This window comes from Camelus dromedarius, chromosome 34 (assembly GCF_036321535.1).
Source record: "Camelus dromedarius isolate mCamDro1 chromosome 34, mCamDro1.pat, whole genome shotgun sequence".
Lineage (NCBI taxonomy): Eukaryota > Metazoa > Chordata > Mammalia > Artiodactyla > Camelidae > Camelus > Camelus dromedarius.
Window position 1 is genome coordinate 19,767,563 of NC_087469.1, and position 24,066 is coordinate 19,791,628.

General features: G+C 54.9%; 2 protein-coding genes across 6 annotated transcripts in view; one reads left to right on the forward strand and one right to left on the reverse strand.

The window, feature by feature from the left end:
* JAM3 (junctional adhesion molecule 3) overlaps nucleotides 1–12,411 on the forward strand; it is a 39,106-nt gene extending 26,695 nt beyond the window's left edge. For both annotated transcript variants that reach the window (XM_031443356.2, XM_064482239.1), the window contains exons 2-9: nucleotides 4,074–4,139; nucleotides 4,572–4,685; nucleotides 7,426–7,578; nucleotides 7,869–8,071; nucleotides 8,533–8,632; nucleotides 9,708–9,834; nucleotides 9,918–9,972; nucleotides 10,279–12,411. In XM_031443356.2, the coding sequence (XP_031299216.1) occupies nucleotides 4,074–4,139; nucleotides 4,572–4,685; nucleotides 7,426–7,578; nucleotides 7,869–8,071; nucleotides 8,533–8,632; nucleotides 9,708–9,834; nucleotides 9,918–9,972; nucleotides 10,279–10,314 (854 nt within the window). In that variant the 3' untranslated portion in view covers nucleotides 10,315–12,411. The remainder of the gene's footprint in view (nucleotides 1–4,073; nucleotides 4,140–4,571; nucleotides 4,686–7,425; nucleotides 7,579–7,868; nucleotides 8,072–8,532; nucleotides 8,633–9,707; nucleotides 9,835–9,917; nucleotides 9,973–10,278) is intronic.
* The window catches only part of NCAPD3 (non-SMC condensin II complex subunit D3), a 66,465-nt gene that overhangs the window by 2,149 nt on the left and 40,250 nt on the right, over nucleotides 1–24,066 (reverse strand). The window contains exons 25-35 of one of the 4 annotated variants that reach the window (XM_031443354.2): nucleotides 21,980–22,117; nucleotides 21,710–21,843; nucleotides 21,399–21,598; nucleotides 19,080–19,190; nucleotides 17,410–17,583; nucleotides 16,944–17,059; nucleotides 16,698–16,837; nucleotides 15,942–16,019; nucleotides 13,736–13,810; nucleotides 13,594–13,654; nucleotides 12,977–13,513 (exon numbers count right to left, since the gene is read on the reverse strand). In XM_031443354.2, the coding sequence (XP_031299214.2) occupies nucleotides 13,405–13,513; nucleotides 13,594–13,654; nucleotides 13,736–13,810; nucleotides 15,942–16,019; nucleotides 16,698–16,837; nucleotides 16,944–17,059; nucleotides 17,410–17,583; nucleotides 19,080–19,190; nucleotides 21,399–21,598; nucleotides 21,710–21,843; nucleotides 21,980–22,117 (1,336 nt within the window). In that variant the 3' untranslated portion in view covers nucleotides 12,977–13,404. Of the gene's footprint in view, nucleotides 1–12,976; nucleotides 13,514–13,593; nucleotides 13,811–15,941; nucleotides 16,020–16,697; nucleotides 16,838–16,943; nucleotides 17,060–17,409; nucleotides 17,584–19,079; nucleotides 19,191–21,398; nucleotides 21,599–21,709; nucleotides 21,844–21,979; nucleotides 22,118–24,066 lie in introns of those variants that run through there. The other 3 variants (XM_031443353.2, XM_031443352.2, XM_031443355.2) reach the window with 3 other exon arrangements.

A 24,066-nucleotide genomic window follows, 5' to 3' on the forward strand; every position in this document is an offset into this window, starting at 1 on the left:
AGCAGCAGCAGCAGCAGACACATTTTTCACAAGTGCTCATGGAACATTCTCTAGGATAGATCATATGTTAGGCCAAAACACAAGTCTTAATTCAAGAAATTTAAAGCATATAAAGTATTGTTTCTAATCGTAATGGGATGAAGCTAGAAGTAAACAATTGAAAGAAACTAGAAATTTTACAAATACATGAAAATCAACATACTCTTAACCAACAGGTCAAAGAAGTTATAAAGGAAATTAGCAATACCTTGAGGAAATGAAAATGAAAACGCAACATACCAAAACTTATGGGACTCAGCTAAAGCGGAACTAAGAATTAAAATGCTTCTATTTCAAAAAGAAAAAATCTCAAATCAATAATAATCTTACTTCTTAAGGAACTAGATAAAGAAGAACTAAACCCAAAACCAGCAGAAGGAAGGAACGAATAAAGCTTAGAGCAGAGGGCAATAAAAAAAAGAACAGAAAAACATAGAGAAAAGTCAGTGAAAACAAAAGTTGCTTCTTTGAAGAGAAGAACAAAATTGACAAACCTTCAGATTGATTAAAGAAAAAAAGAAGGCTTAAATTACTAAAATCAGCAAAGAAAATGGGGCTGCAACCACTGATTCTATGGAAATAGGATTATAAGAGAATGCTATGAACAAGGATGTACCACACATTTGTTAACCGAGGTGAAATGGACACATTCCTTGAAACAATAATCTAGCAAAACTTACTCATTAAGAAGTAGAAAATCTGAATAGACCTATAGTAATTGAAAACAGAAGGCGTGGACCAGATGGCTTCCCTGATGGGTTCTACCAAACGTTTGAAGAATTAATACCAATCCTTCTCAAACTCTTCCCAAAAACTGAAGAGGAGGGAACACTTCCTAACTCATCCTGTAAGCCACGTGTTACCCTTATTCTAACAACAGAGGCACTGTAAGAAAACTACAGATTAATATTCCTTAATACTGATGCAAGATCTTCCAAAAAATACCAGCAAATGGAATTCCACAACACATTAAAAGGATTATGCACCATGAATGAATGGGATTTGTTCCCAGTTTGCGAGAATGGTTTCACACATTAAAATTAAGGCAATACACCTCGTTAATAGAATAAAGGAAAAGAACCACGTTTGTCTCAATTGATGCAGGAAAAGCATTTGACAAATCCAACCCCCTTTCATAATAAAAACACTCAATAAACTAGGAGTAGATGAGGTCTCCCTCAGCATAATAAAAGACAGATGAAGAACCTCACAGCTAGTGTCATAAGTAATGGGGAGAGGCTGGGAGATTTCTCCCCAGGATCAGGAACAAGACCAGGATGCCTGAGCTCACCGCTTTCATTCTACAAGATACTGGAATTTCTGGCTAGAACAGTTAGGCAACAAAAAGAAGTCAAAGTTACCCAAATTGAAAAGGAAGAAGTAAAACTATCCTCATTCACAGATATATGTGGAAAACTCTAAAGATTACACCCAAATCCAAACCAGACCAAAACAAAACAAAACAAAAAACCCATTAGAGCTAGTAACAGGAAAACAGAAAACAAAACCAACATAACAAAAATCAGTTGCATTTCTTTGCACTAACAAAGAACAATCAGAAAAAGAAATTAAGAAATTCCATTTACAATTGCATCGAAATACATAGGAATAAATTTAATCAAGGAGGTAAAAGACTTGTACACTAAAAACTATAATCCATTGCTGAAAGAAATTAAAGAAGATACAAGTAAATGGAAGACACCCCCTGTTTATGGATTAGAAAACCTAATGTTAGCTCTCCCCAAAGCCATCTACAGATTCAAGACATTCTCTATCAAAATCCCCACAGTGTCTTTTTCAGAAATAGAAAATCCCACCCTAAAAGTCTATGTGGAATCTCAAGGGACCCTGAATAGCCAGAGTCATCTTGAAAAAGAACAAAAGAGGAGGACTCACACTTGATTATGAAACGTCTATGAAACTGTAGTAATCAAAACAGGCTGGTGCTGGCATCGAGACAGACAGGGCCCAGTGGAGCAGAAGAGAGCCCTGAGATAGACGCTTGTGTGTATGGTCAGTAATTTTCAACAAGAGTGCCAAGACCACTGAATAGAGAAAGCACCGTCTTTTCAACAAATGGTGCTAGAAAAACTGGTTATACACATCCTAAATAATTAAGTTGGGTCTTTACAAAAAATTAAAATAGATCAAAGGCCTAAAGATATGGTATAAAACAGTAAAATAACTAACTCATCTGAACACGTGAGGAGCCAGGTGCTGGTTGTGAGAGGGACCACCATACAGGCGGCATATCTTGATTTCCTCGGTAGCTTCACTGAACTTAGCTTCGGGAAGGTCCTCATGTTACTGCTTTTTTCATTTTACCAAAGACGAGTGGAAACTTTTTAATGGATGGGACTCACGGCGTTGGGTACCTGGCTGACACAGCGAGGTGGTCTCTAGCTGGTTGATAACTGATCCTGAGAGTGCTGGCGCTGCCCTGCAGGGGAAGGTGCCAGGAAGACGCAGGAGTGACCAGGAGTGACTGTGGGTCTGGGAGATGGATGACAAAGGGTTAAGAAAGTGAAAAAAATGTAAAAAATTTTATTGTGGTAACATTGATTTATAACATTGTATGTTTCATGTGTACAGCATTATATTTCTCCTCCTGTGTACCCTGTGGCGAGCCCACCCTCAGAAGTCGTTTCCATGGTCACTGCATCGCTGACCCCCTGCCCACTGCCACCCACCCCTTCCACTCTGGTACCACTGCTCTGTGTCTACGGGCTGTTATAGTTTGTCGTGGTTATAAATGGGATTGCTTTCTTAATTTCTCTTTCTGCTAGCTCATTATTAATGTATAGAAACACGACAGGTTTCTGTGTGTTGGTTTTGCACCCTGCAACTTGGCTTAACTCATTTATTATAATAGTTTTTGGCGGAGTCTTGAGGGTCTTCTGTGTGTAAGATCATGTCATCCACAAGTGGTGGCCATTTTCCTTCTTCCTTTCCAGTTTGGATTCTCTCTTTTCTTGCTTAATCGCTAGACTTGGACTTCCAGCACTATGTTAGGAGTGGTGAGAGTGGGCACCCCTGTCTAGTTCTTGATTCTAGAGGGACAGCTTTTAGTGTTTCCCTGTTGAGTATGATGTTAGCTGTGAGTCTGTCTTTATGGTTTTATAATGCTGGGGTTCCTTCTATACCCACTTTTTTGAAAGTTTTCTCATACTTGGGTGTTAAATCTTGTGAAATGCTTTTCCTGCATCTGTTAAGATGGTCATGAATGGTTTTTACCCTCACTTTGTTGACGTGCTGCGTCACACTGATCTGTGGATGTTGAACCATCCTTGCATGCCTGGGATTAATCCCACTTGTTCATGGTGTGTGATCTTGTTAATACATTGCAGTATTCAGTTTGCTAACATTTTGTTGAGTTTTGCATCTATGTTCGTCAGGAATATTGGCCTATAGTTTTCTTTTTTGTGTTATCTTTGTCTGGTTTTGGTATCAGGGCAATGTTTGTCTTGAAAAATGAGTTAGGAAGCATTTCCTTCTCTTCAGTTTTGGACATAATTTGAGAAGGACTGGTATTAAACCTTCTTTGAGTGTTTGGTAGAATTCACCTGTGAAGTCATCTGGTCCTGGACATGTGTTTTGGGGGAGGTTTTTGATGACTGTTTTGATCTCTTTCCTAGTGATCAGTCCATTCAGATTCAGTCTTAGAAGGTTGTGTGAGTCTTGAATTTATCCATTTCTTCGAGGTTGTCCAGTTTGTTGGTGTATAACTTCATGATATTCTCATAATCCTTTGTAAAGAGGTAAATTCTTAGAGGAGAAGCTTTCAAAGCTCCAGGGGCTTTGTTCTGGGACTAAGAAGGTAAGGGAGCACTCGCTCCCTGAGGACCCATCTCGCCCTCGTGGCCCCTCCCAGGGCAGCGCAGCCCCAGGGAAAGCGGTCAGGTGTGTGTCGCAGGGACTTGGGAACACGACGTCTCCCACTGCCCGTGGCTAGCTACTGCGCCTACAAAGTCTGCAGGTTGTCTGCTGTTGTGGAGTTGCATGGTCTCTGATTTCGCTTCTCTTTTTTCCTTCAGGCTGCTTGCTCGGGGCTGTGAACCTGAAATCCAGCAACCGAAACCCAGTGGTACAGGAATTTGAAAGTAAGTACAAGGGAGACTTTAGGGGAATGGGCCCCACCTAAGGGACCCTTGGCGGTTTTGCGGCTGATACAGGGCAAACACACACGTGTGTATCATCCCCAAGAGACTCGGGGGAGGCTCCTCAACTGTCTCCCACACGCACGTGTCAGTGACGCACTGACTGCAGGCCTCCCGTTGGCTAAAGCCTGCTTCCTGCCCGGGTTTGTGTTCTCACCAAGACAGCTCTTATGTGTAAGCAGAGTATGAAGGGGAACGTGTACTTTCTTCAGGAGAAGTCTTTGCTAATCATCTTTTATTGTTTTTCTGGGTAAAATGAATCTTTTCTTAATGTCTCTTGGACCTGTCTAAACCTAGACACAGCTTGCGAGTCTGGGTGGACAAGTGGACCTAAAATTGCTGCGTGTGCCCTGAGAATCTTTCCTTTCTCGTCAGGCGTGGAGCTGTCTTGTATCATTACGGATTCACAGACGAGCGACCCCAGGATCGAGTGGAAGAAAATTCAAGACGCACAAACCACATATGTGTACTTTGACAACAAAATTCAGGGTATGACCCCTCGTTCCTGTCCTCATATAAAAGGCCCACAGGCACTGGGCCTGAGACTGGCCCCTGACCAGACCTGCTTCCAGGCCAGGGGTTTTGTTTTGTTTTGCTTTTAAAATATACAAAAGTAGAGAATAGTGTCCTGAACCTCCCTGCCCCGCCCCCGCATCAGAACATGTCGCGTCACCAGTCGGGTCAGTCTGCCTGCTGCGTCTTTCTGAGGTGTTGGAGGGAACACTCGCAGGACGTCTCCGTGTCGTAAGTTGAGTGAGCCTGTCAGGGACTGTGTGGGGCAGCAGGGACAGCAGTGTTCACTGCGCATCTCCTGTTGTGCAAGGTCGGAGGTGGCAGGGCCAGGACGGCAGTCGGGGAGGCTTCCCAGAGGTGATGTCCAGGCGGAGACATGGAGGAAGGCTCGTTAGCCAGGCCAGGCGGTGTGGGCGGGGAGGACGCCAGGCAGAAAGATGTGGAGGCAAAGGCAGCTGCTCGGAGAGACTGCGGGTCCTCCAGCACAGCCGGCGGAGGGTGGAGGCGGGGAGGGTGGAGGCGGGGAGGCCGGGCTTTGGGGGAGGCCGGGGGGTGGGCAACCACAGGAGGCTGGATGTGAAGCCGGCAGCACCAGGCAAGGGTGGACAGTGTTCTTGAAAGGCGTTAAGAGGGAAGTGACATGGGCACCTTCATGCTTCCAAGGGGCCGAGGGGCCGAGAGGCCTGCCCGCTGCTTGGGGGGTGGAACCCAGGAGGGAGGGAGGGGATGAGAGGGAGGCAGCCTGAGCTGTGGAAGCAGGAGAGCTGACAGTGGAGGGTTCGGGGAACGGGTGGCCTTTCCTCTTCGGGTCCCTGACAGCATCAGGGTCAGCGGCCCTTCAGCGTGGTTTCACTTCCCCACGAGTACCCCCACTTCTTCATGGAGTGTTGGAAATGTGATTCTCGGAAAACCAGTCTGATTTCTCTGGCAGCTTAATCAGGCTGTTCCTGATCCGCCCTGACCCAGGTGGGGGGTGTTCTTCCTGAGCTCTGCTTCTGGGGACTCAGCACCTGGCTTTTCTCCGGGGGAGGGGCGTGTTTAGCACACAGCACACGAGGCCCCGGAGAAGCCCGGAAGCCCGGGGTCCCCTCTGAGCCCAGGGCTGTGCCCGCCACAGCCGGGGGCTCCTGGGCCGTCTCCTCTGTGGTGGGTTCTGCCCGACTTGCGACGGCGGGGGACCAGCCTTCCCTCAGAAGAGGGGCTGCTCGGCCTCCCGTCAGAAGCACGTGGTTGCTCTCGCGTTGTGGCACGCCCCACTCTCACCAGCTGGCAGCGTTAGTAATGACTGGTTTCTATCGTGTCGTCTTTTCCCAAGTCCTCCCTCGTCTGTCACTGTTCAGGCTCTTCATGCTTCTTTGAAAGAGCTACCGTGGCTTTTTATGCTTTAAAAAAGTGTAAGTCGAGATACAGTAATTCCAACAGCGTGAAGCCGCATACTTGGTGGTGGTAACACTCAGCAAAGATGGGGAACTGCCAGCACATCTCCGCCCCTGCAAAAACACACCCCCTGCCCGCCTCCTGGTCTGTGGTTTGCCTGTCCTGGCCCCTGGCGTCAGCGGGCCACACAGTCCTCAGCCCCGCGGGGCACGTCGTGCACAGGGTTCGGCCTCGTCGCAGCAAGTCTGCACTTTATTCTCTCAACATGAACGAGCGACGTTCCGATGAGGAAGCCACACTTTTTATCCAGTTCACCAACGGATGTACGCTCGGCCTGTCTCTGCTTTTTGGCTGGCATCCGTAATGTTGTTCGTAGACACTGTGCAGGCTCTTGCGTGGACGTAAGTTCTCACTTCTTAGGGGTAAAGGACCAGGATGCGTTTGCCGGGCCACGTGGTGTTGCGTGGATGGTGCTTCCCACCGTGGCTGCACCAGCGGTGGGCAGTGTGTCCCCACAGCTCACCAGCTCTGTCAGCGCCCCTCACTCCGCTCCAGCCATCCGCCAGGGTGTCGTGGTTCTGCACTGCGGTTTGGGTCTGCATTTCCCCAAGAACTGAGGACCTTGAGCATCTTTGCGTGTGCTTTTGGGCATTTGTGCATCTTTGTGGAGAAATGTATATCCAAACCCTTTTTTGTATTTAGTGAGGTTATCTATTTCTTCCTGTATTCTGTGCGTCAGTCCTTCCAGGTCAGACACCCTCTCGCACCAGCGGACTGTCTTCTCACTTGCTTGTGTCCTTTGAGGAAAAAAGTTTTACAGTTTTTTGGAAGTACAGTGAAGGCCAGTCTAACTTTCTGTGTGTGTTTGTGCTTGTGGGGTTGTGCCTAAGAAACCCTGGTCCAGCCCGAGGTCACGATGACTTATGTCTGTTTCCTCCTGTGGGTCCTGCAGTCTCAGGCTTGCAGTAGGTTTGTTGTGTGTGGTGAGGGCGGGTCCAGTGTTGTTCCCCTGCACGCGATGCCCAGCGGTCCCAGCGCCGCTCGTGGGAAGCGGCTTGTCTTTTCATGTTGTTTGATTTTTTTTCTCTCCTAATGGGGAACCCTTGCTGGGAATGGTGAGAAGGAAGTGAAGCCCAGGCTTTAACCACAGAGACACATGTACTGAGTCCCCCGGACCCCTGGGACCTGCCCAGCGTGTGGTGACCTCGGAGTGCACCCCTTTTCCAGGCACGGGGACAGAGGCCAGTGTGAAAGGCCCAGGGATGGCCTCGGGAACCTCGTCCTTTGAACATCCAGCATCTCCTCACAGGCCCCCTGTGCCCTGTCTCTTCTCCCACAGGAGACTTGGCGGGCCGCGCGGAGCTGCTGGGCAAGACCTCCCTGAAGATCTGGAACGTGACCCGGACGGACTCAGCTCTTTATCGCTGTGAGGTGGTCGCTCGGGATGACCACAAGGAGATTGACGAGATTGTCATCGAGCTGACGGTGCAAGGTGGGGCACCTGCCCGGGGGGGAAGGTTCCCAACGCAGATCCTACCTTCTCTCCTTCTAGAGCCCCCGGGAGGTGCAGAGTTGGGTTGAGTTGGGTGGAAGGTGAGGAGGGAAGCTGGGCTTCTGGCACCTCCCTGTGCCGGCCGGAGGAAGAGGCAGTGTTGGAAAGGTGGGGGGGGTGGTCACAGGCAGTGGGACCAGGTTGGGGGGGCAGGGGTGACCTGGCGGTCATGCAGACCCTGCTGCGCCACGGGCCAAGGTGAGAAGAGCCTGCCCGGTGTCCCTTTGCAGTGAAGCCAGTGTCCCCCGTGTGCCGGGTGCCCAGGGCTGTACCTGCAGGCAAGGCAGCCACGCTGACCTGCCAGGAGGGCGAGGGGTCCCCACGGCCACGCTACAGCTGGTACCGTGATGACGTGCCACTGCCCACGGACTCCAGGGCCAACCCCCGCTTTCGGAATTCCTCCTTCCTCTTTGACGCAGAGACTGGCACACTGGTGAGACCCCGGGAGGGGGAGTCCTGTGGGGACAGCGGTTCTTGGGAGTCGGTCCAGGCTAAGCCACAAACCCCACAAACCCGGGACGTGGGAGATGCTGCAGGAGGAGCTGCTGCCCCCTCTTCCCAACAGAAGGGTCCTGAGGTGGGGGGGGGTGGCTGTGTGGTGGGTGGAAGAGGCTAAGGATGAGAGCCAGCAAGATGGTGTGGTGGGGCCAGACTCTGGGACGTTGGGAACACTGGCTGTAAAAGCCCTTCTGGAGACACTGAGATGGCCCCGGACGAGTCCCGGGTAGGGAGGGTGTGTGACCACTGCCCTGGAGGGTGGGCAGAGGTCATGGTCACGGAGCCCCTTTCCCTGCGTGTCCATGACCGGGAAGCTTGGCCTCTCGTGTTGGCTGCTGCTTCGCTGCCTCAATGGTGGGGGTCCCTGCCGAAGCCTCACCTGTGGCCCGCCCCCAGGTCTTCAGCGCCGTCCACAAGGAGGACTCGGGCCGGTACTACTGCATCGCGTCCAATGATGCGGGCTCAGCGCGCTGTGAGGAGCAGGAGATGGAAGTCTGTGAGTCTCTCTGCGGCCGAGCATGGGGTCCCCCTGGGACTCACGTGTGGACGCCTCACGGTGTAGACTCCTCGCGGTCAGCTTCCCCTGGAGACAGGCCCGCCCCATCCCTCAGCGGGAGGATGTGGATGTCCGGGGAGCAGCTCAGTGGCTCCTATCCTAGGCGGGGCCCTGTGGTGCATCCCTTCCTCAGAATAGATTTCCCAGAGTCTTCTGGTGTCAGAACACGGCGAAGCCTAACTTTTCTTTGGTAATTGGCAGAATTATCAAAACCAAAGGCCGTGTGAGGCCTCCAGTCACCTGTGGCCATTTTGTGCTGAGCCGAAACCCTGAGCTTTGGCCCCAGTACTTCCACTCTGTCCGGGAACTCTTCCTCTTAGGGGTCGGCTCCAAAGGGGAGGTCGAGGGCAGACTCCAGGAAATCAGCAGACAGGAACCCTCGGCTGTCAGACTGGGATCTGCTCTCGGGCAGGAGGAAGATTCCTGGCTTTGCTCCAGACCTCTCAGCCCTCCGGGGGTGAGCGTGTGAACTGACATCACAGAGTTAGAACCTCAAAGGACTTTTAAGTAGATGTGCACTCACACTTGAGAGTGCCGGGCTAGAGGGGGGAGCGTCACTCTCCAAGTCAGTTGGCTTTTGTCGACCCCCCACCTTCCTGTTTGCAGGAAGGGAACGGCCGGGGCCTCCATGGGCCAGGCTGCGTTCTCGCCTCACTGCTGCTTGAAGCTGGATGATCACAAACTAACCCGCAGCAAAGGGGCCCTACAGACTTAGGGGTTTTCCTTCCATAGGACTCTGGCTCCTAATTTTGTGTTAATGGTGAACCATTTCCTCAGTTTACGACGTTCTCAGGATGTGCCCAAAGGGCTGTTAAAGGGTAGTCCCGCGCCCCTCTGGTGCAGCATGTGGGCGTGACAGCCTGTGTGTGTGCATGCGTGCGTGCATGCGCATGCACGGCTGGGAAAGGGCCGAGGGCTCCCACGCGGCCCTCTTGGCTGGGTGGGCACGAGGGACAGGGCAGCGGTCAGCATGTCTGCAGGAACCTGAACATGTGAGTCACCCCCTCCTCTCCAGATGACCTGAACATCGGCGGAATCATCGGGGGGGTCCTGGTGGTCCTGGCCGTCCTGGCCCTGATCACGGCGGGGATCTGCTGTGCATACAGACGCGGCTACTTCATCAACAAGCAGGACGGGGACAGGTGAGCCCACCTAGCGGGACAAAGCGGAGCTGGAGGCAGCGCTTCTGTGACCCGTCGGTCTCACTCCGCTCCTCCTGTTTCAGCTACAAGAACCCAGGGAGGCCGGATGGAGTGAACTACATCAGGACGGACGAGGAGGTAGGGTGAGGGACAGGGCAGACCTCCCAGAGGACCCCTAGTGGTCAGTGTCCCCAGCGGGGAAAACAGCCACCCCCAACACCCCACGGTCAGTAGGAAGAGACCTCAGCTGCGGTCCAGACCGCTGCCTGGCCCTTTGGCCTGGATGAAGCGGGCAGGGCGCTCAGCCAGCCGGCCCTGGTGGCTGCGCCCGTGTGGACGACGCTGCACTTCCTGTTGTGACGAGGGTGCCTCTTTGGGAAGTGGTGCGAGGGTCCTGGCTCCCGTGGCTGGGGGCTGCCCTCGAACTTGGTGTTGGCCTTGCAGGGCGACTTCAGACACAAGTCCTCGTTCGTCATCTAGATGGCCGCCACCAGCGGGGACCTGAGCTGGGAGCAGCCCTGGGGAGGGCACCGTACAGGGCAAGACACTCGCGCAACAGCTTTTTGTTTTGGCCAAAGTTGACCGCTACTCCTTCCTTACTTTTTAACAAGCCACACAAATAAAAGTTTTCCTCGAGATGGGCACAGTCACCCCGAGCAAAGGACAACTCCCACCGGGGGCAGGCAGGCGCTGTGGGCCGGAGAGGCCAGGTGACCTGCCCTCCCATGGTCGTCGGGGCAGCACCGGGGGCTCAGCGGTGGCTGAACCAGTGTGTCTGGAAGGCGCTTCTGGGAGACAGTGCTGCCAGGCCGTGTCCTCCGGGGGCTGTGCTGTGGCCACGTCCTGTGCCCCTTGGGGAATCTCTGACAGCAGCTGGTCAGGAAGGGGAGCTCTCACCTGTGGGACCCGCTCCTGTGAGGAGGGCTCCAGCATCAAAAGAAAGCCTCCGTCTTGGGCTGAACCTGAAATGGTACTGATGCGACGTCCTGCTTTTCTATGGGTGTTTATTTTTACAAATTTTACATTCTAAATTTTTGCTAAAGATGTATTTTGATTACTGAAAAGAAAATTTCTATTTAAACTGTAAATATGTTGTCATACAATGTTAAATAACCTATTTTTCTTTAAGAAGTTCTACTTCAGGTAGGAGGCCCCCGCTCCTCACGCTGAATTGGAAAACACCAGTAATTCAGAGTACTTTAACCCGAGCAGTCTTCTCAGGGAGGCCTGCTGCACCTTTCCTTTCGCCACGTACATGCTAGCATTTCCCCAGGAAAACTCACGCCGTCTGTGCGTCAGGCACTGCTGCTTAGAGAAGCTCTGAAAGGCCCAGCTGGGCGGTGCCCACCCTGCCCGCGTCTCCGCGGAGGGACTGGGGGCTCCCGGGGTGGCTTGGAGCTGCCTCTTCCTCACATTGCTCAAACCACCTCTGCTGAAACCCTTACACCTGCGTGCAAACCATGCTGGATGGGCAGGGTTGGGGCAAACAGGACACTGGGTCCTGACTGAGGCCAGCCCTGCCCACCTCTGACCCCGACAGTGGCCTGGCCTGTGGACCAGCTGTAAGGGGGCTGTTCCTGTGCCACATGGTTCAACCCAGGACAGTGCCAAGGGGCTTGGAGAGGGGGGTCCTCTGTGCGGCCCCAGCCTGGGCCCCCGGACAGAGTTCTCTGTGAAACAAAGCAGCCTGTCTGGCGCTAAATTCACTTTGCTCACTTGTGTGGTTTCTGAGACTGGAGCCAGAGGCAGTTTGGGAATCAAATCTGAGTAAAGACAGTGAACCCACTGTCCCTCTGCGGGGAGGACGGCACGCAGACCACCCGCCTCCCTGCCGCCCTAGGCAGTGGTGCGGACACCAGTGCCCGAGTCAGGCCCTTCCTGACCGTGAGTAAAGTTCTCACCCGCCCGAGACACGGTGGCCCACCCCGCAGGTGCCAAGGCCTGGCTCCCTGACACACACTCAGGCTGGGGGGGCCCTGTGGAGCAGGGACCTTCTCAGAGGGCTGCACCCCGCCCACTGTGTGCTGAAGGAGGGTTTTTATGTAGAACGTAGTCGTCCTGGGATTAAACTCTCAGTGTCTTAATTTTTTATACTTTTTAAAAATTGAATACTTGAGATTTACGTTGACCTTTCTCTTTTGAGCTGTGTGAACCTTTGCCATGGGTGTTAGCAGAGGCGTGAACAGCCCTTCGCAGTGCTGGGGGCGCCTGCTTCCTCGGCCTTCGTGTCTCGACAGCATAGACATCAGGCTGTCCCTCCACCCTTGCCTCCTCTTGGTGGGGGGGTAGCGCCCCCATCCTGGTTGTTACAGTGATGGGGAAGCCTTGACACCCTAAAACCACCCCCGTAGCCACATGACCTGGGTCTGAGAGAGGAGAGTGGGGTCTGGGAAGTTGCTGCCTGTCTCATAAACGCGTGGACGAAAAAGATGGAACCGCCGCTGGAGGCGCGAGGCCACGCTGGGCTGCGTGGCCTTTGTGTGGCGACAGCTGTACGCAGTGACGCAGACTTGTGATGACTAACACGCCTGTACGTTGGTATTTTTAAACCTCATTTATAAAAGCTTCTAAAAACCATCTTGGCCGCCTCCTTTCTCTCCTCATCAGCGTCTTGTCAGCACAGCCCCAGGCCTGGAGGGAGCGGACGGAGGTGGGGGTCTGCTCAGGCAGCCCTGCGACTGCCCCCCCACCAACAGCGCACACTTGGGACCTGGGCTCCAGGGCTCAGCACCCTCACTCCCGCCCACCAGCACCTGTGCAGGACTAGCAACAGCAACCCTGCGCTTCTGCTCCTGGGAAAACGAACCAACCGCATTTCCTTCTGGTCATTCTTGGACAAAACAAGTGTTTGATGGTTACCGACCTAACAGTGTCAACAAGGAAGCAAGCCACTCCCCCACGAGGACAGCCCTTCGCGGACCGAGCGCAAGTCCGCATTACTGCTGCTCTGGTGAGCAAGCTGGGGTTTCTTCTCAGGCAGCAGGACGTCCTGCTGCGAGGGGCAAAGGCAGGGGGCAGACGAGCTGCACCTTAAAACCAGGTTGAGTCCCTTTTTCCTACCAGGGAAGATTTTCAGTTTTAGTAAAACTCTGTGTCAAATGACTACCAAGAAAAGCCCTGTGCTAAAAGCAGAGTCTACTGGTTACTTGAAGGCCATGCTTACACTTAACCTTTATTCATTTCAGGCAGCTGCACACTTTCCTAAAAGTTTGTAATTTATAAATAATAGAAAAAATAATACAGTTTTGATATTAAATTTGGGAAACCATGTACTATCAGGAATTCAAACCAGCTACAGAAGCCTGATGAGTGAAGGAGAGCGGGCATGCTGGGCTCTGTGGGGACCGGGGTGTAGCTCATCGGAACAGACTCGATACTTTCAAATGGAGAAAAGTTACAGTGTTAAATAGCTAAAGACTTTCTCTGGTATTTTACAGTTTTGAACCCCACATTTCACAAGGAGGAAGGTACAGGACTGGCCAGCTGCCCAGGCGGACAAGCGGGCTGTGCTGGCACCACAGGGAGAGCCCTGGCAGATGCAGCAGCAGCGTCCAGCTGAGGGACGTGCAGTCAGTTGGCTGTTTGCAGGGGGGTCTTCCGGAGCGACCTCCTGCTGGGGGCGGTGCTGTCCCTGCCTCTGGCGGGAGACGTCACATTCCACTGCGGGGGCTGCGGGGGCCTGGGGAGGAGCAGGCTAGTCACCACGGGCCAGGACACCCCGACAGGGACGCGGCTAGGCAGGGGGTCTGGCCAACTTACGGCTTGTCGGGCAGCGACAGACACAGGATGTCGTCTCCGTGACTCTGGGCATCCATTTTCTCTGAAAGAGAGTCAGACAAACTCAGACTTCCTGGGAGAACAATGGGACTGCAGCTGGTGTGTCTGACGGGCGGGGACTTGCCTCTGGCAGGGCACGGTGTCCGGGGTGAGCCTATGTAGCTGAGTCCTGCTCCAAACGTGACATTCTGGATAGTTCCTGGTGGAGGGAGATGCATAGTTAACGGAGTGCTGGGCGGGGGGGTCTGGGCCCGTCCAACGCAGCGGCCCCACCAGGCGGCCCTTGCTTGTTGAAGACCCTGTCCCCACCCCCCCCAATGCTCTGACTGCCCGTCCTCCCGAGACCCCTTGCCCCCTCCTCCTCTCCTGCAGCTCCTCAAGTACTGGCAGGTCCTTCCTTCTGTGCAGTCACTGCTGTCCCCCACCTCACTGCCCACCTGGGCTTAGCCCTCCAGTTCACTAGGCAACTGGACCGGTGCTGGCTCTGCAGCTTAGCAGGTGCAGGAACTATTCTGAGAACTACTCAAGTTTCTTTCTCTCTAAAAAGGAAAACACCTCCCTCTCTCGGGGAGTTGCTGGGTTTAAATGAAACCATTTACATGGAATCCTCAACCCAGTCCTTGTGCCAGGCTGGTGCTGAAACCTCACAAGGGCTGTGCTTCAGCAGCTGGGACCCCCGCCCCCAGCGGCAGGCTTGTCTGACGATCTGCTTGTGCCTCTTGAGGGCTCCACGCTCAGAGGCCCGACCCTAACGTGGTCGTTGCCCCCCTGCAGCCGGTCTGCCCGCCCACAGCCGTCCTGCCCGGGGCCCTGAGCACAGGGTGCTGACGCCCCGTGCGTGCACAGCTGTCACCGCCCCTGCCGAGACGTCACGCCCATGTGCTCAGGGGGCACGCTCGTGGTTCTGGTCACCCCAGGGGCAGAGGGGCCCTTCCCGGCCGCAGCTGGTCTCTGTCAGCGCAACACGACTGCAGCACTGGGAGCCCTTAACAGGCCGCAGCAGGGCCTCCTAGTCCCTGGGCTCTGCGTGCTCCTCCCGGGAGGTGGGAGCCCCGTCAAGGCGGAAGTCTCCAGCCCCACAGGGTGGGACCGCGTGCTCTGCTGCCGACTTACATCCTGACAGGGACCTGCCAGGAGAGACCCCCACGAATCCTACACTCGAGGAAGAAGAGGCTGTTGACCTGGGACACCTGAGAGTCCTATGTTCAGTGTATCCCAGTAGCAGCAGCCATGAAGCTTTCAGGCTTCCCGCGAGGGGCCCGGGCTGCCAGGACTGCTGGGGCGTAGCGGACGAGCAGAACCACAGGGCGATGTGGTCTCCCCGCTCCTGCAGCATCTGGGACCCGTATAGGAGCACAGAGCAGACACAACACTTTTCTGCTTGAAAGCAGCTGACTTTCTACAACTGTGACATTATACCTGCTCAGCACACAGGAACCCAAAGTTACCACTGCTTTTCCTGACAAAAGCTATCACAATTTGGTTGTCATCTGGGAGGAAGGTAGGTAATCTTCCTTAAAAGGAGGACAGAGATGAAAATCATCTGTGACTGGCAAATATTCCAAGTGACTGCAGGTACCAGAACCACCAAGTTGGGGCCCGGCGCGCCTGGGGAAGACACCCGACTGGCACCGGGACAGCAGGGGCTGGAGCTGGAGAAGCCGAGCTCACGCCCAGCTCTGCCATCCACCTGACCCCTGTGCTCTGGCCGCAGGCCCGGCGGACACGGTGGAGAACCAAAGCAGAATGGACAATGAGGTACTTGGAGGTGCAGTGCGTCCAGTCTTCAGGGTCGGAGGGGACAGGACGTGGGGAGGACCGCACATGGCTGGGCTGCGGAGCGAGGGGGCAGGCAGCCGGACAGGACATCAGAGAAACCTCCCAGTGGGAGACAGAAGACAGGCCCTCCGCACGGCCGGCAGTGGAGCCCTCCACACGCTCAGTCGGCTCCGAAATGACATATGAGTGGCGAGTGCCAACACCTGATCCCACGAGGTGGGTGCAGGCCCAGCTAGTGACCCGAGGTTGGCTGGAACAGCACCGCCCAAGGATGGTAATCAGGGTCTGAGCTGCAGCCCCTCGCCTGCCAAGCAGGACACCTCGCACGCAGGGTGAGGGGAGTTTAACCGCACGTCCAGGGTAAAGGCATCTGGAAGAAGCTGGTGGTCAGCCGCGCAACGTCAGCGGAGTGCTCACGGCGGCCTAGGAGCAGCCAGACCGGGTGCCCTCCACTGCCGGCCTCAGGAGAGCCACTGCCCGGTGGGGACGCACTGGCGACAGAAGGGGTCAGCTGTGACCCAGCACACCAGTCCCGCCACAGGGGTACTCACGCTCAGGAGTGCTGATGGCCCGGTTAGTGACGCGGTCAATGGCTCCACTGGACTCTTGCTCCAGGCCCTGGGAGGACGCTACGGAAAAGCAAGAGTGTTACCTCTCCAGAAACCTAAACAGCACCGGAGAAAAACATCCCAATGAGAAGACACACTTGTAAGATACACGGTAAACTTAATATCCCAAATAAGGTGTTCGTGCGAAGAGGTGGTTCAGAAAGACACACATACAAGGTAAACGTGAGGGACGTCAACCCTTCTCTCTCAGATGCGAAGAAGTGGACGTTAAGATGAAAACCGTCAGTCTCCAGAGCTAGCAAAGAAGGAAAATTATGAACCTGTGCCTCTAGGAGGGCAAGGGGGCCCGCGTGGCCATGACTGGAGGGTCACATGGAGGGAACTGGAGAGGATGGTGTGAACGACCAAAATACTCGCGGGAATTAACCCTCAGAATCACACACGTACAAGACTGTATGTTTCAGGCTGTTTATCTCAAAAGGTTGAAAAATGCCTCTGCTTCCAAGCTCGGGCCAATGATGAGCACGTGTGAACGGAGACAGACGTCCCCCAGGCCCAGGGAGGCCGTGACCAGGGACTGTGGGAAGCGGGAACAAACTGTGTACAGGAAGGCCCCAGCTTCACAGTGAAACCACATACACTCTCCACTGTCGACAGGACTGTTTGTTCCCCAGACCAAGTCCCTTGTTTTAAAGACGAGCAAACAGAAACCCTTTCTGGGCGAGGGAGGGGACTCACCTTGGTTGCTGGGCTCGCCTGGGCTCCTGGGACGCACGGAGGAGGGCAGCAGCCCTGCACTCCGGCTGCGAGGCTGGCCACTCAACTCCACGGCCCTCCTGACGGAATTGAGGACGGCGATGGTGCTCAGTGACACAGGCCTGCAGCCGCGGGGACACAATGCAAAAGTGAGATGCGCCCTTGCCCTCCCTCCAGCCCCCTGATGACACGCGGACGACGCGCCCCTCACAGCCTCGGCCCGCACACCTGGCTCTGTGCATTAGCCTCTCTGGTGGCCCGGGGGCGGGGGGTGGGCTGCCGGGATCGAGGGAGGCGCCATCTCTGCCAGCTCCTGCCGGCCCTATTTCCAAACTCGGTACGACCTGTCCCAGGAGGAAAAGAAAGGCTACGCACTTCCTAACACTTAAAAACCTGCAGTCTTTACACTCCGAGCAGGCCCACAACTACCTCATTTCACACTCATCCCGAGCGTGGCCCGGGGGGCAGACCTGGTTCTCTGTCATCAGGGCGTGAGGACCTGCCCACTTGCCGTCTGGACCCTCCCACATTTCCCTGACTGGGACACAATGACCTTCCCAGGGGAGGCCCTCTGTGACAGTGTCACATGGACACATGGCCGCCCAAAGGCCTAACTCAGCCGGCCGCACTCACAGGTGGGTTTTGGGAAACACTGGGGAAGGGACAGCAGGGCACGGGGCGGGCGCTCACCCACCTGCACGGCCTGCGCCCCCTGGGCGCCCATGCTGGGCCGCCGGGCCAGCGCCTGCTCCTGCTCCTGGGCCAGCTGCTCCCGGTGCCTCTTCATGTCGTACTCGAGCTCTGACGCCAGCTGCTTGTCCAGCGCAAAGAAGTCCTTGACTTCATCCCGGTAGTCCTGCATCACCTCCTGAAACAGACCGGGGGCATCCCTGCATGTTTCCCTGAAGGAACAGAACGTGATGAGTAGCAGGAGCAGTAAGACTGCTGTGCTGAGAGCAGGCCACACCGACTCCGTCAGCTGACAGGTCAACACCGCTGCCCGTTCCAACCACACAAGCAGCTGGGCCTGATGCGGGATGTCAGCGGACAGGTCTAACCTGGAAGCTTCCCATCTCTGCCTATTACCTCCCAGATTCCCAGGGGGAGGACATGGAATCACCATTTCAGCCTAAAGCAGCCCTTGTAACAGGCACAGCCCTGCCCTGGCAGCTGGGTGGTGTGTCTGAGTGGTCTGGCTTGGCTCTGGGTCACCATCAGTCGGCTCAAGGGATCCTGCAGCATCAGAGGCAGGCCCCTGAGGAAGCCAGGTCAGAGGCAGGTGGACAGGGGACTCCAGCATGGCCCTGGCTGGGGGTCGCTAAGGGGCAGTGCAGTCTGGCAGCAGCTTGCTGTCTACACTGGCTTCTCAGAGGACGCAGCTCTGGCCCGAAGCCATCTGTGCATCCTCCTCTGAACACAAGACAGAAGACCTGTCATCACGTTGGGCGGGAACACTCTCGGGTCTTGAGGACAGCTGCAAGGGACTCTCTGCTCCGAGAAAGAACCATTTTCTGTCACATGCTGGGAGAAAGCACTACCGTGGCCCCAGTCACGAGGGGAGCCCCCGTGAGGGGAGGAGAGCCCCATGGGGGCTCCCAGTTGGAGGAGAGAATTGCGGGTCCACACAGTCCCCAAGCCATGCTCGGGGTGCGCTCAGAAACGGGGACTCGCTTTCCTCAAACGTTCAGAGAGTCCCCTAGGAGTTCAGCTCTTTTATCCCTTTCTGAGGTTTATCAGAGCAATAAAACCAGGAGTGACCGGGAGTTCTCGCTTTCTCCACAGTCAGCCCAACTTCCCACCTTCACGTCTGCAGGATAAAGATGTTTGAAAAATCATACTCATTGTAATTCCATAGCCCTTTTTGGAAAAAAAGGATTCCTAGCATTTTTTGAGGAAGCAAACAGCAGAGGGTCAACACAGAAAAGGAAAAACCTACTGTGCTCCTGTTGGACTGAAAGACTCCGTGGAAAGGCCCGTGGCCTCACGTAGTCCACGCTGTGTGCGCGTATGCACGCCCTGCTGTGTAGACTGGGGGTCAGGACTCCTAGGCCCATGACTCCCTCTGAACAGCACCTCCCGACTGGTAATCAGAGAGAGCACTGGAGGCCAGCGTCTGGAAGGAAACCCTGAGCAGTGTCCCCCTGCAGGGTGACAAAGGACCAGGCTCTGTTCTTGGCCGCAGCGGAGACCCTTCAAGGCTGAAGCTGACCAGCAGCAAGGACACAGACCCCACTGCCCGAGAAGGCAGGCAGGACGGCTCCTCCCACAGCCAGAGGCCGGCCAGGGTGCAGCTCTGAGCTTGGACAGACCCCCTTCAGGACTGTGGGAGGTGGGGGCCCACCAGCAGCCCAAGCTCACCCTTACCCTGAGGTAGTTCATGAGCTCCCGCAGGGCTGGCATCTTGTTCTTCTCGAGCACAGTCTTCAGGGAGATGATGATCGGAATAATATTTTCTATGAAATTCCTCTTCTGGACCTGCAGTAACATGGAGGCTATCTGAGGTGCACAAAGCCTGAAAGACCAAGGTTCTCCCTCGGCCTGGCTCCTGCACAGCCGGCCGTGCACACGATGCACGTTTACTTCTCATTTCTGATACGACTGGGGGGGGTGGGATGGGCCACCACCTCCGTTGGGAAGACCGAAAGCACTGCCTCGGAATGCTCGGGGGCGCTGCAAAGCAGGAGGGGGCCAAACAAGAAGGAACGAGAAATGCAGCTGACCCTTGAACACCTGCTGGAACTACGCAGCTCCACTCACAGGCAGAGCTTTTCAACCAACACCTGCTTGTCTGAAGATCTGTGGTTGGTTTATCAGATACGAGGGCTGATTGTAAAGTTACAGAGATTTTCGACTGCGAGGGAAGACGGGGGTGGCACTGTTCAGGGGTCAGTGGTATAAGTAAAGCTCCAAGCCTCCAACGAACCCCCTCAGACCCCTGGCTCCACACTGAGCCTCTCCACTCAACGTCCGCCCATGGACTGAATGTGAGCTCAGTTCTACTACCCAGGGAGACGGCCAAGATCCCACGGGTGGAGGGGCGACGGAGGAAGGGCCGAGCACGGAGCTGGTTCCTTCTCTCTCTGTAACTCTACACACATTCAGAAAAGGGCTATGTGTTTATACAGCATCGGACTGGGCCAAGCCTGCATAGTCTTCCCCAAGGATGATTACTCATCACAGGTATCTGCAGTAACTCTTAGAATTAAACTAACACATTACAGCAGCCCACACGTGCAGGAGCACCGTGCTGGATCTGAACCTGTTCTCCTCGTTTAGAGTCACTGGTATGTACTCCTTACTTGTAAATCACTCATTTCTAAAAAGTCTTATCAGAGTTCTTGAAACAGGAGGGCAAAAAGTAAAGAAATAAAGAATTTAATAAATATGAGTCTGAGCAGATGCCAACTATAGGGATAAGCTCACAAAGTGCCTTAGAGGCATTCATTCAACAAATATCAAACACCTCTGCACCAGACACAAGGCTAAACTCTGGGACTACAGAAATGAGGCTGAGAATTCTGGCCTTCAAGTTCCTTCCAGAGCAGACTGTGTGTTACACCACATGGCCCCATGTGACAAGTGGCAGGGTGTTGGGGGCTTGAAGGGGCCTAGAAAAGAAGGGGCAGATGGCGTGAATGTCAGGGAAGCATCTTTGAAAAGGTGGCACGCAGAATGTGCAGGAATCAGGTGGCAGCAAGAGAGGGCAGGGTGGGAGAGCGCAGCACAGACAGACTCAGCGGCGGGCAGAGGCACGTCCTCCCCAGAGGCCCAAAGTCACCTGGCAGGGGGAGGGGACATGAGACTTCTGTGTGCCCTGAGGAGGAATCAGGACTTTATTCAGGAGATGACAGGCAGCACCAACCTTATTAAACATGTTATGAGCGTAACTTAAGTACATGAAATTCATCCATAGTAGGTGGACAGTCCTCGAGTTCGGGCAGAAGTATGTGCTGAAGGACCGACCCCACAATCGAGAGAGATGACAGCCTGCAGGCCCCTGTGCCCCTCCCTCCAGTCTCTGCTCTGTTTTAAGCAGGGGAATAAAAGGATCAAATCTACACCAAAGAAAGGCTGCTCGGCAGCAAGGTGGGGCCAGCTCGAGTCAGAGAGGAAGTGGAGCCTGCAATGGCACAGGTTAGAGGAGTGTGGAACCGTGGGGACTCATAACGTGAATGGAATGGACTGGGGACATACTGGATGTGGCCTCCAAAGCCCTCAGGGCTCAGGTGGACAATGCAAATGAGCCATCCAGGCTCTGTACAAGAACTTGGGCCTGGGGAGGACAAGGTACCGAGCTGCCATTCAAGCCCTAGTCTTCACACTCCCCGGCCAAGCACAAAAGTGCCCGGCTGGCCAGACTCTGGGCTCCCTGTTGGACAACCTGGTGATAAAGGTGCCCTTCTCCACAGTGGAGACAGTGGGAGCCATGAAGGAGACAGGTGGGAGGAAGGAGAGACGAGGCACTGGGTCTGAGATGCCTGCGGCCCAACCTGGTGGGTGGAAGTGGACAGGTCCAGGCTCCCCAGAGAAGCTGGAGCCACGAGCACAGGTGGGGACAGTCACCCCCAGGGGAGTGTTCCAGCCACCAGTGGGAGTGCAGCAGGGGCCTCGGCAGATGCCAGGGCTGGGGGCCAAGGGGTGCGCCGGGGGTGGGCAGGCCCAATGAGGGAACGGCACCCTCACCTGGGAGATAAGCTTCTTCTGTGCCTCCTGCATGACCGCGTTTGCCAGGGCCAGGTCATCCTCCTCCAAGAGGAGGTCCTTATCTGGTTTCGACCTCATCGCCAACAGCTTGATCTCCTTGGAGCTGAGCACCTCAAACGTGTCCGAGAGCAGCTCGTTGGCCTCCATGTCCAGGGGCAGGGTGCCATCGGCGAAGCACGCTGAGGGGAGCAGGGGGCAGGTGAGGAGCCGTGGCCGTCGGGGTCTGCGCGGCTCGGCTCCCTGGGGCCCCTCGCTGCAGAGCTGGGACAAGCAGCAGGCAGCCAGCCTACCCAAGATGCCGAGGCAGAGCTTGGAGGTCATGTTGAACCGCTGCTCATCCGTGAAGTGCTCCAGGAGGAACCTGTAGATCTTCATTCGTTTCTCCTTGTTCGTCTTCCCCTTCAGCGAAAACAGCCGCTTCTCTCTAGGGCAGCACAGGGGCCTCAGCACAGCCTGGGCACGGGGCTGAGTGGCCCTTCCACCCCATGTCCTGGCTGCGCCCACCTCTCTGAATGGCCTTTCCCCCCCGCCCCATGCCCCCCCCCACCGGCGGCGCCCACCTCTCGGACTGTGGGAACCTGTTGTACTTCTCATGCTTCTCGTAGCTGCTGAAGTGGAAGATGCACTCGATGAAGTGCTGGAAGAACGTGGTGGGGCTCCTCTTCAGCAGCAGGTGGGCCAGGCAGAACTCGCCAAGGCTGTGGAGGGGACAGGCAGGGACCCCAAGCCGCTTGCAGGCCGCCTCTCCATCACTCCACAACCCTGCAAGACGGAGCCCACCCAGCAGACAGTGGCTCCGTGGCACACCCTGCCCTGCGAGACCAGGTCTCATCAGCTCTCCTTGCAAAACCCAATGGGCTGGGACACCCCCACCCGACCCCGACGGCCACGACCACCTAGAAGTGAACCCTGGCCTCCCACCCTGACTTGAACTCTGAACTCTTTCAAGGGCTGGGATTAAGCCCAAGAGCGGGTTAGTCCGAGTCCGTAGGATGGGGACCCTCTGCGGAGGCAGGGGCTGTGGGGACCAGGCTGCAGAGGGACCCAGAGGGCCCAACACAAGGCGGTGTGGCTGCTTCCCGCTCTGCCCTCCTCTCTGTCCTCGAGGATGCACTTCCTGCACAGCCTCTCAAATCCCACAGTTAGTCAGGGCAGCACGAGGACCACTTCCATTCATTCCTTTCACAAATATCCACAGTGTCTCCTGTTGCAACTCTTTTAGACGCTGGGGATAGAACAGTAAACAGAACAGAGTCCCAGGGCCCCCCGGGGAAGCCCTTTTCTAGTAGGTAGACAGATGTCACACATGCCATACAAACACGTTCCCAAAAGTGGTCTGATGAGAAAGGTGGCCGGGGGAGGGAGGGCTGGCTGCTGCCTGAGACGCCGCGACTCCACATGGACTCCACATGCGGCAACGAGACCTAGCCACTCCTCTGACTCTCCACCGCCCGACTGCTTGGGAACTGCTTCCTGCCTTCCCCATTCCAGATCCTACCACCTCGGCGACAGTCTGAGTGTTCCTGTCCTCACCCCCCCAATCCTATGTTGGAAACCCCCAAGGAGGCTGTTTCAGGAGGTGGCCTCTGGGAGGGGCTTGGGTCAGGAGGGCAGGGCTCTCACGAACGGGGTGAGTGGCTTATAGACAAAGCCCCGGAGGTCTGCTCCCCAGAAGGGGCATCCCCAGAATCCTAGCACGTGGCCCTCATCTCAGTGACACCGTCATTCACAAGCTGCCCAGAAAGCGGTACTTGTCACAGCGGCCCTCTCTCAGCGCACCTTCAATGTCCACACAGCTTCTTGTTCTCCCGACTTCATCAGGACACCTGCAACCCCGCTTCTGAGGTCAGACAACCCGCCTGCCCACCCTGCCAGTGTTCTCACTCCTCACCCCAAGCCGCTCTGCACAGAGCCCTCTGGATTTCTGTCTTCACTCCCTTTCCTATCTCCATGGCCCATCACTCCATCAGCCTTGCCTGAACCTCTCTGGGTCCTGCCTTCTCGCACATTCTGCAGCACTTGCCCAGCAACCCTGCAACAGCCTCCCTGCCCCCCAGCGACCACGACTATGGTGCTAAACGGACGCCACCTAGGGAACACAGGTCAGATGATTCTGGAGGCCCTAGTTTTGTGTTTACATGACCAGTATAAAATGTCATGCAATTCTGCTCATGCCAGAATCGTCAGGAAATCCACCTTCACCAGAAGTAAGCTCAAAGGGCTCTGCCACTGCAGTCTCTCCAGAAGCCCTGCACTAGCAGATGCACATGGAAAAATCAGTGCATTTAAAGTAAGCAGATAGGCCTGACCTTTGGTCAAAAAACATGGGAACGAATTAATTTAAACTACAGTTACCAAAGGTACTCATCAGCTTTTCAAAGCTGAGAATCCTAGTCCACGCTTTTACCACAGTTCAGACAAACCCAGCACGCAGAGATAAAATGCAAAGATTTAAGGGGGATGTAATAAAATGCTCTAAGAGGCAATGAAAATCTTACTTAAGCCTCTTGGTCCTAATTTCTTTCTGATCCATGCTCTCATCACCTGTGTAACAGGTCCTGCGTGCATTTTACATACTGATCAAGGCTCTTCCTAACACACACGGCAGGAGCTGGTCACAGTGGGGACAACATGGAGACGCAGGTTA